The sequence below is a fragment of the Lactuca sativa genome, chromosome 4, assembly GCF_002870075.4.
Source record: "Lactuca sativa cultivar Salinas chromosome 4, Lsat_Salinas_v11, whole genome shotgun sequence".
Taxonomy (NCBI): Eukaryota; Viridiplantae; Streptophyta; class Magnoliopsida; order Asterales; family Asteraceae; genus Lactuca; species Lactuca sativa.
Window position 1 is genome coordinate 40,244,819 of NC_056626.2, and position 15,437 is coordinate 40,260,255.

At 41.4% G+C, this 15,437-nt stretch overlaps 1 protein-coding gene across 1 annotated transcript; it reads left to right on the forward strand.

Moving 5' to 3' along the window:
* Positions 1 to 5,470: 5,470 nt before the first annotated feature.
* Positions 5,471 to 5,917, forward strand: LOC111917748 (uncharacterized). Its single transcript, XM_023913406.1, has one exon. It carries the CDS (start codon positions 5,471 to 5,473, stop codon positions 5,915 to 5,917), a length of 447 nt encoding a protein of 148 aa, XP_023769174.1.
* Positions 5,918 to 15,437: the final 9,520 nt, after the last annotated feature.

Here is a 15,437-nt window from a genome sequence, read left to right on the forward strand (position 1 = left end):
AAATAGTTATGGACTTAGACACTAATCCAACAATCTCCCACTTGGATAAGTCTAATAACTATTATGCGTATGACTTCAGATCCTGATCTGCAATCGTAGCTTTCCAAAGCCGTTGTCAACTCTGATCCTATCAGATACGCGTGTCCTTAGATAAGGGATCATATATTCCTCCATTCTAGATATCATATGAGATATGATTTCAAATCATTCTCTTTGTACTATATCTCGATTTCCGATTTATGACGACTGACTAATTGAACAAATCAAATTAGCCCTAGCCCGGCTGAGCATTTACGTTTGTCATCATAAAATCATCGAGGGGCCCAAAGATATTGCTTTTATACTTCTTTGGATAAAAGGAATGGATAAACTTTGATACAATGCTCGCTTGCACTCACTCACCAAATCACACACAACAATATGTTTTATAACACCAAGTTACTAGTGCGTTTACATATTATCAATGTGCAACCGATTTGCAAGATACAACTCACACATCTCGGTTTCAAGAATATAAGATGTTATCGTCTCACCAATCACTCGTGATACAATTCATGGAGTGATCCAAGTGAGCATGGGTTTAATCCAATGCTGAAATTCATATTCATAAGCACTCATGAACGTTGCAGCAAACATTTGCTTATGTCTAATGCTCTTTAGACAATCCACACACCAATTCATGACAGTCTTCATTCATATCTACTTCCAACTTATGAATGACTGTGGCTCGTTCGAATAATTCGATTATTCTTAATAAACTCAATTATTCTGGAAGTCAAAACATGCAAATGTGAAACACAAGAATAATACTAATCCCATATGGCCTCAAACCTTTGAGTATAAATAAAACACCTTTTATTTATCACCATATTGATTACTCATTATTTGTCGTTTCGGGTAATCAACTTCTTACTTGAATTATAACACTTGTCCCATGCTCCTAGCATGCACACAATGTTTACCTATGGTTCTTACTTTGTGAAATAGATCACATTGAACACATTTCCAATCATTCTCATTTCACAACTCCAAATCCTTTTCATAAGTGAAAGAATATCAAATTCTTGCTACTTATAGAATATGCTAGATTCTAACATTCTATGCAACTTATACTTTCGTAATGTCACTGCACAAAAGTCACAAAGACTATTGCCAATGATATTACAAAGTATTTTATCGGAAATTGTTACAAGACAATTCCTTAGATATGATGTCTCTCACTCAAACTACATTCCTTCGAACATCCTTTTGCATAAAAGTTTCTAATCTAGTCATAGATTATCAATACTCAATTCCCAATGTGGATACATTTCCATATTTTCCATATGACAACTTATTCTTAATAGAATCTTATCTATTCCTAATAATGTCGATATGGTCCATCCAATATGAAAACATTTCCATATCTTCCAATACTATACTTCCAACTACTCACAAGCAACCAATCCTCGTTGAACTTGGATTGTCCTTTGATAGTTGTTTAATTATTTTAGTCTAAACCGATTCTAGTCCTTTTTCCCTCTAAATGCGCTAGACATTTGGAAAATTTTAGAATGGTCAAACATTAAAGCATTTGCAATCGATCCTATACTCGAAGCGTATGGGACACGACGCATAATGTTTTATTTGCCATGTTCTCAAAATTCGAATTGTGAAGAGGAATGTCGTAATCATAATCGAAAATTTAATAACACACTATTTACCTTTGACTAAATTTATTCACATTTCTCAACCTAATCCTTTAGGTTTGAAGAGGGTGAGGCTAGAGTCGGGCAGAACTTCAACTGCGGAAAGCTGCATCTTTGAGCTTCTTGGGAATCTTGGTAGTGTAGAACCTTCGTCGGGGGCTCGAATGTGGAACCGAGGGTGTCGGGATGGCCTCTGGTGCGTAAGAGTGTGTGAGAGTGAGTGAAATTTTGAGAGATACGTGCCAAAATTCGGAGTTTATGCCTTCTATTTATAGGGCTGAAGGCGCGAGTATGCTGGGCATACGTGTTATGTTGGGCGTACTTCGGTTATGTTGGGCGTAACTTTGCGTCATGGCTTACGACTTGGGTCTAGCTAGGCGTAGAGCTTGCAACCGATGGGACTCGACCCTGCACCTGAGTACGCTGGGCGTAATTCTCGCTTCCATCTTCTAAATTCTGTAACTTTCGCGTACGGGCTCCGTTTTTCGTGTAGGTGAGATTATGCTCTACAACTTTCATTTAGACTCTGTCGGCTAGGTTTTGAATTTATTTTTAATGCTATGCTTTTAATAGGCCGGGACTGCTAAAGTTCGTTAAAAATTCATAACTTCTTTATCCGACGTCTGTTTTTGTTTGTCTTTTTATCATCTTACTCCTATTATGGAGACCTTCAACTCTTATTTAGGTTGGTTTAGTTAAAATTAATGATAAAATTAATGAACTAAAAAACAATTGAAAAGTAGCATGTAATTAACACTTGGAATGATCACTAACTGCTCCTGGAAACTAGCTTGTTGACTGCCCCCACCTTTCCATTATCTTGTTGCTTTGTTGACCCAATGGGTCTAACCAAATCTCAAAAATGGCATTGAATTACTCATGTTCAATTGATTCCGGGTCACGAGGTTTGACTCGTTTTGGCCTCCTTGTGTACACTTTGAGTTAGGTTGTATCACACTCCCACAGGGCACCAGGAAAACAAGAACAAAGGCATGGGAAGCGCTGTAGCTGGGGGATCTGGCCAGGGTTATTTTGACTATGGAGGCTCCGGTCAGGGCGATGCTAGTCAAGGAGGTTTAGGCTTCAACGGAACTGGTCTCGTCTTTTGAACCGTCAAGCAAAACGAGGGAAGAAGAGGTGGAGGGCGTTATGAATACCGCCATAAGAAGATAGACATGCCTACCTTCGATGGTAAAGATCCCAACGGTTGGATCTTGCAAGCTGAGAGATACTTTGCCATCTATCAATTGATCAACGAAGAGAAACTGGAAGTTGTCATCCTTAGTTTGAGCGGGGATGAACTTTCATGGTACCGTTGGTCTGATAAGCAAGAAGTAATCACAACCTGGGAACAGATGAAGCAGGTGTTCTTGAAGAAATTCAGGCCGATCCAAGGGGGGACATTTACGAACAATGGTCTACATTGGAACAAACAGGAACAGCGGTGGAGTACGTGAGGAAGTTTGTCGAGTTAGTGGCACCCCTAGAGGGCGTTGACAATCGCGTCGCCATCGCTACGTTCATCAAAGGGCTTAAGCCTAGTATCAAAAAAGAATTACGAATGTGGAATCCCCTTGATTTGGGCCAGATCCACGGATCTGGCCTAGCAGATAGAAGAAAAGAGTCCTTCCGTTAAGAGCACGGGATTCAGTGCTTTGGGGCTCCAAAATGTTTCGTCCACAGGTAACCGCTCCACCCCTACCCTAATTTCTGGATCTTACCCATCATCCCGCTCCACTGAAATTACCCGAAGAAGTTATGGGGGGGGGGGATCGACCTCTCATAGAGGCACAACTCAACGAGAAAAGGGCTTGTGGACTCAGTTATCGTTGTGACGAGAAGTGGAATAAGAACCATCGATGCAAGTCCCAAGTGAATGTGATCTTAGTAGAAGAAGGAGAAGAAGAGCAGGAGGAAGAAGTAGAGACGGAAGTGATAGACCCTCCTGCTGCCCTCGATTCAACTGATGGGCGAACTCATCGAGGTGTCCCTCAATTCAGTAGCGGGTCTGACCTCACCAAAATCATGAAGATGCCCGGAAAAATATTTGACCTGGCCGTGGTAACCTTCATCGATCCCGGTGCAACCCACAACTTCATCTCTTCCCAGATTGTAAAGGAGTTGGCATTACCCATCACTGACACAGAACCCTATGGAGTCAGAATGGGAACTGGTGACAATGAGGAAGGGAGGGGCATTTGCAGAGGGGTGATGCTACAACTGCAAGAGCTTGACATTGTTGAAGAATTTCTACCCTTGAGGCTAAGGAGCTCGAATGTGATACTGGGAATAAAGTGGCTAGAGACATTGGGAACTACACAGACCAATTAGAAGGACCAAACTATGGTATTCATCGTAGGGGATCAACAAGTGAGCCTAAAAGGGAACCCCTCACTAGAAAAGTCTTTAGTATCCTTCAAAGCCATGGAGAGAACGATAAGGAAAGAGAAGACTGGAGTGCTGATTGAGCTCAACAGTACTGAGATGGAAGATGAAGCAGCTCAGATGGTTCCATAATTCTTGGAGCCCATTTTGTTCCAATTCCAAGGAATCTTTGACGAACCCACCGGACTGCCACAAAAATGGCACATTGATCATCAAATCGTGTTGAAGGAAGGCACCGATCCTGTGAGTGTGAGACCATACAGGTACCCTCACTTTGAAAAGGAAGAAGTTGAGAAAATGATTCAAGTAATGCTTATGGAAGGTGTGATTCAACCTAGTGGAAGCCCTTATTCGAGCCTTGTTATCCTTGTCAAAAAAAAGATGGGTCTTGGCATTTTTGTGTTGATTATCGGGCTCTCAACCGGGCTACTGTTCCCAACAAGTTCCCCATTCCCGTTATTGATGAGGTCCTTGATGAATTGCACGGGTCAATCATTTTTAGTAAGTTCGACCTTCAATCGGGGTATCACCAAATCAGGATGAAGACGGAAGATATCTAGAAAACTGAATTTCGAACACATGACGGCCACTATGAATTTCGGGTAATGCCCTTTAGGCGTACTAACGCCCGTGCAACCTTCCAATCTCTCATGAATGAGATTTTCCGGCCATTTTTTAATGAAGGTTCATTCTAGTCTTTTTTGACGACATTTTAATAAATAGCTCTTGTATCGAAGCCCACGAAAAACACCTGATCACAGTTCTGGCTCTACATGAAAAGCATCAACTCTTTTTGAATAAAAAAATGTGAATTTGGGCAAAGGTGATTATCATACTTGGGTCATGAGATTTCGGAAGGAGTGGCAGTTGAGAGTTCGAAGGTTTAGGCCATGACTGCCTGGCCAACTCCCAAGAACATCAAGGAACTTAGGGGATTCCTAGGCCTGACAGGGTACTACAGAAAGCTTGTCCAGGGTTATGCTAGAATCGCCTCACCATTGCCTGGTCAATTAAAAAAAGATCAGTTTGGGTGGAATGAAGTAGCAAAAGAATCCTTCCAGCAGTTGAAGAAAGCTATGACCACAGTGTCGATTCTCGCTATGCCGGATTTCCAAAAAATCTTTGTGGTTGAAAATGATGCTTCGGGGCATGTATTAGGAGTGGTTCTAACCCAAGACAGTTGACCCATAGTGTACTGCAGTTCCATATTCGGGGCAAGGGCGAGGCTCAAATACATTTATAAGAAGGAACTCATGGAAATTGTTAAAGCCATACTAAAATGGAGGGCATACTTGTTAGGCCGGAAGTTCATTGTACGGACTGATCAACTCAGTCTCAAGTACCTGTTAGAACAGCAGGTGGTGGGTAGTGACTACCAGAAATGGGTCTAAAAACTAATGGGATTTGAGTTCGAGATTCAGTATAGAATGGTAGTAAGTAATTGGCTAGCGGATGCTCTTTCTCGCAAGGGCCTGGATGCTGAGATGCATAATATGGAGGTTGGGTGTTGGAAACATTGGAACAAACTTAGGGAGGAGATGGCACGAGACGAATTCATAAGTCGGGTGAAGAAGGAGCTGGAAGTCTACTGCAGTTCACATCAAGGATTTAGCGTGTACCAGGGAAATATTTATTACAAGAACAGTTTGGTCATTACCGCTAAGTCCCCAGTCATACAAGAAGTAATGGCGGAATTCCACAACTCCCAGGTGGGTGGTCACGCTGGCGAAAGGAAGACCTACCAACGGGCGGTAGCAGAAGTGTATTGGCAAGGCATGATAAAAGATATCATTGTGTATTGTACATTAAAGAATATCAGGTGTGTCAACAACACAAGTCCTTAACCTCATCCCCTGCAGGATTATTGCAACCCATCCAGCTACCAATGTAAGTGTGGGAGGAGGTGACTATGGACTTCATAAAGGGATTACCAAAATCTAAAGGATGGAATACCATATGGGAGGTGGTGGATCGCCAAAATCCGAGTTATAACGAAGAAGTTATGACCTGTCGAAGTTTTGTGACAGAACCGGCACGACGGAACGCGACATAAATAGTGAATTTATGTTAGAGCGATATTTCGCCTTAGCGATCTAAATGAAAGTCGTAGAATACGTTAAACCAAGAGCGTGCATAAAAAGAACGTCTAAATCTGACTTCGTATGAGGAAGTTATGATTTTTCGAAGTTTCAGCATTAGCAATATGCAGCCCGAAACTCGAGATTGAGGTCGAGTGATATTTAGCCAAAACTTTCTAAATGAGAATTGAATATATCATCAATATTAGTCCAATGATAAAAAGACAGACGGAAACGGAGTTCAGATGAAGGAGTTATGAATTTCGAACGGAGTTTTCCTGTCCCGGCCTACTAAAAAAAGTATATTAATAATATATTAAAATTAAAGTCAAAATTAGCCAACGGAGTCTATATGAGAGTTGTAGAGCATAATCTCACCTTCGCGTCGATATAAAGAACGTCGAAACCGGAATTCGTATGCGAAAGTTATGAATTTCTGAAGTTCGGGCACGAAACCCTAAAACTGTCAGGGTTCACGACGTGAACCGACTTCTGACGCGTTCTGGAGCCTCCAGAGCAACTGGACGAGTGACGAATGTAGTGACCTACTATGATCACGACGTGAACACTTAAAACTCACGACGTGAGTGTAGAAATTTCACCCTATAAATAGAAATAAAGGGTCAGCCGATTTTGGTTGCTCCGTCTCTTCTCTCTGACTCCCGATACTCTCTCTAAGCCCTATTCTAACCCCTCGAAACCCCAATATCATCCCGAGAGCTGAAGCGAGTCCCGAAGCCACAAAGATCTTGAGGAGAAAGGATTTTTCGAGCCGAAGCTCTGCGTGCGAGAAGCCAGGTATTTGAAGATATTCTAGTTTCATCGAATAACTACTACTCTTAGAGCCATAGTGTTGTCCGATCATCTTCTGATCAAGTGAGTGTATAGTCACTTTCTTCTAACACATAAATACGAAGTATTTGCTATGAAATACATGCTATGTGTTTATATATTGTTTGTCTATTTGAGATGGGCATAGAATTGATGTTTTTATACCGATGTTAAATGATTTAAACTATGTTTGTATTTATATCTACAAAAATGTTGGGTAGAACATGGGTAGATGGAATATTTGGTGACGATGCGACTTCATGCCTATTGAGTAAAGCCTTGGTGATGATGCGACTTCGTGCCTATTGAGTAAGATTTGGTGACGATGCGACTTCTTGCCTATTGAGTAAGCTTTGGTGACGATGCGACTTCGTGCCTATTTGATAAACCTTGGTGACGATGTGACTTCGTGCCTATTGAGTAAACCTTGGTAACTATGGAATTAGCGCCTGATAGCTATGGATTTAGTATCTGATAGATAAATTTTGGCAGCAATGGACTCCGTGCCAATTTCTTAGGTATATCCTTAGGAATGAATGAAGGTTAATTGGTTCTTAGGGTAAAACCTTAAGAAATAAAGGAGATAATGGGGATGGGTATTTGGGTTGATTGTTTGATGATTGAATAATAAATGTATTATTGTGGGTTGAAAACCCTATATGCTCACCAGGCTTCCAAGCCTGACCCACTCAGTTTTCTTTGTATCACAGGTATCAATACGAAGACATATTTTACCGAGAGATTAAAGGAGATGTAAATCATTAGTGTAAATAAATGTAAGTTCTGTTTATGCTTTTGTGTCTGTATCGGAACATGATATCCCGAGATTTTGTTATATAATGAAAATACTTTTCTTTAAGAAATGCTTTGATAAATTCTTATCATATTTTGTTTTGGGAACAAATTCCGCAACAGTTTTCTTTAAATGATTACTCTGATTTAAAAACAAAGCATAAACATATCGGTCTTTTCTGGCCGTGAAATTGTTGATGTCACATCGACTATATTTATTCAGAATGTGACCAACATGTGTTCGGGAGTAACCATAGTAGGAAATGAATCCAAAAGCCTACCCCACTCACCAATAATTCTAGGGAATCCGAACACAATTAAGTAAAAATACTATGAGAATAATTAAAATATGACTTATATATGCACTCTCGTGTAGTCAGTATGGTTGTTTTCCACCACCCTGGAGATCCCTACTTTCCCAATCAGGGAAATAACGGATGGCTAGAGGAGTTCGACGAGGAACCTGAAGAGGACCCTAAGGAAGAAGAAATTGAAGAGGGACCTGCAGTACCTGTGGTAGACGATGGTGAAGAAGAGTCTGATGATGACAACAATGATGATTCGGACACCGAGTCCGAAGTCATCAACCCACCATACCCAGTGAGGGTGTCGGCTCACCAAATGGGCCCAAGTGGCCCTACACCTCACTGGGGTATCGACATTTGGAGGTGGAGCAGGCAACAGGGACAGCGACCCCCGTTTGGCATGGCACGTGAGTTCTATGACTTGAGGGAGGGAGGACTGGCGGATCGAGCACTTCCGGTTGTGGTGAGACGATTGAGGGATACTTGCGATCTGGCTCAGAGCACCACCGATCAGATGCACTAGATGCGGACTACGGTTGAGCGAGCGGAGTAGGAAACGCGAGAGGTTATCTGAGAGTTCCACCTGAGGCAGGTGAGGTGGGAGACTTGACTCCGAGAGGCGGAACGACAGGTGGATCGCCTTCAGGGAGCATCCACTTCCTCAACACCACCCCCTGACACATCACACCATGACTAGGACCAGCCGTATCTTTCGTCAGTATTATATTATGTGATCTATGCTATGTACTATCGACTCTTCGTTTAAGTGATTACACTATTCGTAGGGTCATCATGTTGCCGGATTTTATAGTTCTATGTATTGTATGCCTTCTGACAAATTTTCATGTATCAAAACTATTAGTATTAATGAAAAGGCTTTATGTTTTATCGTGACATTGTTATCTGCTATGTGTTTCACTTCCTTGTTTTATATCAATGTGTGAATTTACTTAAGTACTTGCTATACCCCTAGTCTATAGGATCATAAACTCACAAAAACCATAGGCACACAACGTCTTTCCGTTCCATGACAGAAAGATGCCTCAAAGACCCAACCGTGGAAACAACACAGCACCAACCCCGCCGGAAATAAACTCGGTTGCATTCCAGGCAACAGGGTCTGCTGCGGTCACTGCAGCACTTGCGCAGATTCGCAATGGAAATAACGGAGAAGGCAACAGGTAGGGAGCCGGAAGCACAAATCAAGGGACAAACCACAGAGCCGAACGACGATGCACCTACATGGATTTCACCAACGCCAAACCTCGGACCTTTAATGGGATAGGAGGCGTCATAGCCCTAAAGATATGGATTGAGAAGTAGAGTCTGTTTTTGAAATTTACGGGTATCCGGATGAGTGTAAGGTCAAGTTCGCAGCCTACACATTCATTGACCAAGCTCTCTCCTGGTGGAATGGCCACGTAGAGGCCATGACACTCCCGGTGACGAACGCGATGCCTTGGGAAGACCTAAAGGAGATGATGCTAGCAGAATACTGTCTTAGAGGGGAGATTCAGAAGATGGAACAAGATTTATGGAACCTCACGGTCCAAAACTCCAACATCGACGCATACATATCCAGGTTTAGCGAGCTATCTCTTCTGTGTCCCAGAATGATCACCTCCGAAGAGAAAAAGATTGAAAGGTTTATCTGGGGACTGATTGAGCCTATTCAAGGGAATGTCATTGCAGCAAACCCTAAGACGTTTAATAGTGCTAAGAGATTGGCCATGAAACTGTACGATCATGGCAATAAGAAGGGTGCCAAGACAATGGTAGCGGAGGCTAAGAAGGAGGAAGATAACAAGAAGGGGAAAAACAACAAGTGGAAAGGAAAGCAAAGCTTAGAATCATCTAAGAAGCAACAAACGGTGTCTGTCCATGCTGCAACACAAGCTACTACCACACCACATGCTCCAGCCTCATCTACACCAAATGCTTCCAAATAGTACTCAGGAAATCTCCCCAAGTGTAACAAATGCAACTTCCACCATCACGGGGAGTTCCGAGAGATGAGTTGTGTAAGGTGCAATCGGAAAGGCCATACAGCAAAGCATTGTAGGACTCAGCTTCAGCAAAACTAAATGACAAAAAATAACAACAATAACAACAACAACATCAGTAACAACAACAACGCCAATACTGGAGCTAGTTATACCTTTTACGGATGTGGGAAAATGAGCATATTAGGCGAAACTGCCCAAACGCGAACAATCAAGGAACATGAGCTGCGGGGAGAGTACTGACAATGGGTCAGGGTGAAGCAGTGCAACACCCAGCCGTTGTCATCGGTACTTTCCTGCTTAACCACTCGTATGCATGCATTTTATTTGATAGTGGAGCAGAGCGAAGTGTTGTGAGTAATAAGTTCAAACATTTACTAAAACAAGAACCCTAGAAGCTCAATGAAGCCTTCACGGTGGAAATGGCTAATGGGAAGACTGAATCAACTAAGGATATCTATGTAGGGTGTACACTAACTCTAAACAATCACACCTTCCAAATAAACTTAATTCCTATCAATATTAGGAGTTTTGATGTGATCATCGGCATGGATTGGTTAAACCCTCATCATGTCGATATTATGTGTCACGAGAAGGCCATCCGCCTTCATCTTCCTAACCACGAAACCCTAATAATATTCGGAGATAAACCTAGTTCAAATCTTCATATTATCTCGAGTATCAAAGCGCAAAAGTGTCTACAAAAGAAGAACTACGCATTCCTTGCTCATGTGATGGATAAAACTAAAGAGGAAGCGAGCTATCACAACATCCCAGTGGCGTGTGATTTCCCGAATGTGTTTACAGAAGATCTTCCGGAAATACCCCCAGAATGACAAATCGAATTTCGAATCGACCTAGTGCCTGGAGCCACTCCAATCGCTAAATCACCTTATAGGTTGGCTCCTGCAGAAATGCAAGAATTATCAAGCCAATTCAGCGAACTCTTGAATAAAGGATTCATCAGACCTAACTTCTCACCATGGGGAGCTCCGGTTCTTTTCGTTAAAAAGAAAGACGGATCCTTCAGGATGTGCATCGACTATAGAGAATTAAATAAGCTCACCTTCAAAAACCAGTATCTACTTCCTGGAATCGATGATCTATTTGACCAGCTCCAAGGAGCTAGTTACTTTTCTAAGATAGATTTGAGATCCGGTTATCATCAACTCAAATTCCGAGAGGAGGACATTCCTAAGACTGCTTTCAGAACTCATTACGGTCATTACGAATTCGTCGTGATGCCCTTCGGTCTAACGAATGCCCCCGCTGCATTTATGGGCCTCATGAACCGAGTCTGCCGCCCATTCCTTGATAAATTCATAATCGTTTTCATCGATGATATTCTCGTATACTCTAGAAGTGAAGAAGGTCATAGCCAACACCTCCGATAGATTTTAGAAACCCTACAGGCTGGAAATTTGTATGTGAAACTCTGTAAGTTAGAATTCTGGCTCCGCAGTGTAAACTTTATGGGCCATGTAGTCAGTCAAGAAGGAATACACGTGGACCCCTCCAAGATCAAAGTAATCGAAATTTGGGCAACTCCGGAAACACCAATGGAAATTCTTCAATTCTTAGACCTCGCAGGCTACTACCAAAGATTCATTCAGAACTTCTCCAAGATAGCCAAACCCCTCACCACATTGACTCAGAAAGGAATACCTTTCAACTGGACCAAGAAGTAAGAAATTGCCTTCTAATCCTTGAAGCAAGCCCTCTATAGTGCTCCAGTGCTATCTTTACTGGAGGGAACTGAAGACTTCATAGTTTACTGTGATGCTTTTGAATCAAGCTTTAGGTTGTGTCCTTATGAAACAGGGGAAGGTAATTGCCTATGCATCTAGACAATTGAAAACTCATGAAGTAAATTACACTACGCATGATCTCGAACTGGGGGCGGTGGTCTTCGCCCTAAAAATTTGGAGGCACTACCTCTATGGTAGCAAGTACACCATCTTTACATACCACAAGAGCCTCCAGCACATACTAAATCAAAAGTAACTAAACATGAGGCAATGGAGATGGGTTAAACTGTTAAATGATTATGAGTGTGAGATCAAATACAACCCAGGCAAGGCTAATGTGGTATCCGATGCCCTGAGCCAAAAGGAGTATTCAAGTCGTCGTGTGAAGACCCTATCGATCACCATCCAGTCTCATCTAGCCTCACAGATCAAGGAAGCCCAATTGGATGCATTGAAGCCATATAATGTTGCTATAGAATCCCTACGTGGAATGGAGAAGGAGCTCGAAGTCAAAGACGAAGGAACCCACTACTTCATGAATAGAATATAGGTTCCAAAAATTGGTGGATTTAGAGATATAGTCATGCATGAAGCCCAAAAGACGTGATATTCTATTCATTTGGGGTCAGACAAAATGTATTTGGATATCAAGCAGCAATATTGATGGCCTAATATGAAGGCAGGGATAGCCACTTTCATGGAAAAGTGTCTTACTTGCGCCAAGGTAAAAGTAGAATACCAAAAAGCCTCGGGACTGCTGCAACAACCAGTGATACCCGAGTGGAAATGGGAGAGGATTACCATGGATTTCGTAACAAAATTACCCAAGACAGCTGGCGGATTGGATGCAATATGGGTAATTGTAGATCGACCAACAAAATCCGCTCATTTCCTGCCAATAAAAGAATCTTACAAGATGGAAAAGCTGACCCGAATCTATCTCAAGGAGGTTGTGAGAATCCATGGAGTGCCAATATCTATTATCTCGGATCGAGATAGTAGATTCAGTTCAAGATTCTGGCAATCTCTTCAGAAGGCAATGGGAATGAAGCTAGATATGAGCACCGCCTACCACCCACAGACGGATGGTCAGAGTGAGTGTACCATTCAGACACTCGAGGATATGCTCCAAGCCTACATAATTGATTTTGGAAAATCATGGGATGCCCACTTGCCTCTGATCGAATTCTCTTATAACAACAGTTACCACACAAGCATCAAGGTTGCTCCCTTCGAGGCTCTCTATGGTCGTAAATGTAGATCGCCCCTATGCTGGGCCGAGGTGGCAGACACACAACTAGCAAGAGGGAAATTGCCACACAGTGCACTTACAGGACCTGAAATCATTTGTGAAACAACCGAGAAGATAGTGCAAATCAAAGCTCGACTTCAAGCATCGCGAGACCGTCAAAAGAGCTATGTTGACAAGTGGCGAAAGCCACTAGAATTTCAAGTCGGGGATTGTGTGCTATTAAAGGTCTCTCCATGGAAGGGAATGATTCGATTTAGGAAAAGAGGAAAATTGAACCCGTGGTACATTGGACCATTTGAGATTCTTGCCCGAATTGGTCCAATGGCATAGAAGTTGCAGCTACCCGCCGAGCTCAGCAACGTGCACCAGTGTTCCACGTCTCAAATCTGAAGAAGTGTCTATCATATGAACCCCTTTTCATCCCTTTGGAAGAGATTGAGATAAACAAGAATCTCCTTTTGTCGAAGAACGATTCGAGATTATGGATAGGGAGGTGAAGCGTACAAAGCAAAGTCGCATCCCGATCGTGAAAGTTCGATGGAGTGCAAAACGTGGACCGGAGTTCACATGGGAACGTGAAGACCAAATGAAGAAGAAGTACCCTCACTTATTCCTTCCTTCACAAACCTAGTTTCAAAGAATTTCAGGACGAAATTCCCTCTAACGAGGGGATAATGTCACAGCTAGTATTTTAGCTAGGAAATCCTATTCCAGTGTAACCATTCAACTATTGTAAATATTATACTGTAAGTAGATCTCACTCAATGCTCATATAGATTCATCAATAATGTTCATCATAGAGTCTAAAAACCCTAAGAATCCCGGTTTAAGTCCATATTGGACTAGGAGTTCCTTATTGGGCCTAATGGACCAATGAGCACCCAATTCAACCTCATTGGACTAAGAAGCCCTAATTGGATCCAAATTGGACCCAATGCATAAATCTAAAACATTTTAGACCATTTGGGTCTAGAATGATTCATTCTAACCCTAATGAGCCTTATTGGACCATAACTAATCCAATTAACCATTAGTGAGCCATAAGCCCATTCTTTTATTCTAATTGGGCTGTGAATTACTCCAAGAGCCCAATGGGCCAAAAAATTCAATGTTTAGGATCTAAATATCCTAACTAAGGTTAATGCGTCCAAACTACTCCACCCTTTCTTCTTGGCCCAAAATCTCGGCCCATGTATAAAACAAAGAAAAGAGATTAAGGGAGGGTTGACTTTGGGAGGTGTCAGCGCCATTTTATACATCATGTATCCATGCAAGATCCTCCATGTATCCATGCTAGTTATTTCACCATCTCCTCCCCCTCTCTTCTTCCTCTCGGCTGAAGCCACAAACACACACAGACTCCACCAAATTCTCTCCATTCTCTCTAAGATCATCCATCTTCTTCCTCCAAAATTCTCAAGATTTTTCTTGTGTTTCAAGAAGGTTTTCACAAGATAATTATCACTTTTTGGTAAGTCTTTAGACATCCAAGTTCATAACTCCATTCTCATGATTATATCACTCTTTTAAGCAAAGTTTTTGGTGATTTTGCTTCCTAGAACTTCTTAAGTTCGAAATCTACTCAAGAAGGTTTGTTAGGGCCAAAAATCACTTCATCTCTTGCCACTTCTTCTTCAAAACCGAAACATCAAAGCAAAGGTGAGTTCATACCCCCTTGTTTTTTTGTTTTCATATGATTTTTGGGTGAGAATACAAGTAAAATGTGTAGATCTATGTGTTATATGAATGTTTTGTGTGAATTCTTAGTTTATTTGGAAAAAAACCTTGTTAGATATTAGCTAATCTCAAAAATTTCAAGCATTATATGGAAAGGATCTATGAACTATGACACTATATACATCCAACTATCAAGTTAAAAGTATTAAATGTTTAAGATACCAAGATTTCAACAAAAACTTTGTTAAAGGTCAAAATTGTCAAGAAAACAAAAGTTAAGGGTAAAAAGTAAAAATTATGTTTTTAAAGGGGCCAAACAGGTCCTACAAGTATAAAAATGTGTTTTTATGCTAAACATACTTTTAAAAGGGCCAAAAATGCAAATTTTAGCTAATGGGCTAAAACTTTTGGGCCTCACGGTTATGGGCCATATTTGCGAAATAAATGAGTTTTGGGGTTTAAAAATGTCATTTTACCAAAGTTTGAGTCATAAATGTAAATAAACCAAATTTAGAGGTGAAAATATCATTTATTTGCAAATTGGACCAAAAATGTAAAGTTTTACAAAAATGGGGCCGAAAGTGTAGACTTTTACAAATAAGGGGCTGAAAATGTATTTTTCTGCAAAACAAGGTCCTAAATGTAAAAATATAACATTTTGGGTTAAAACCGTAAATT

Coding starts and splice junctions, on each gene's coding strand:
- LOC111917748 (XM_023913406.1), top strand. CDS start 5,471: ATGGGATTTGAGTTCGAGATTCAGTATAGAATGGTAGTAAGTAATTGG.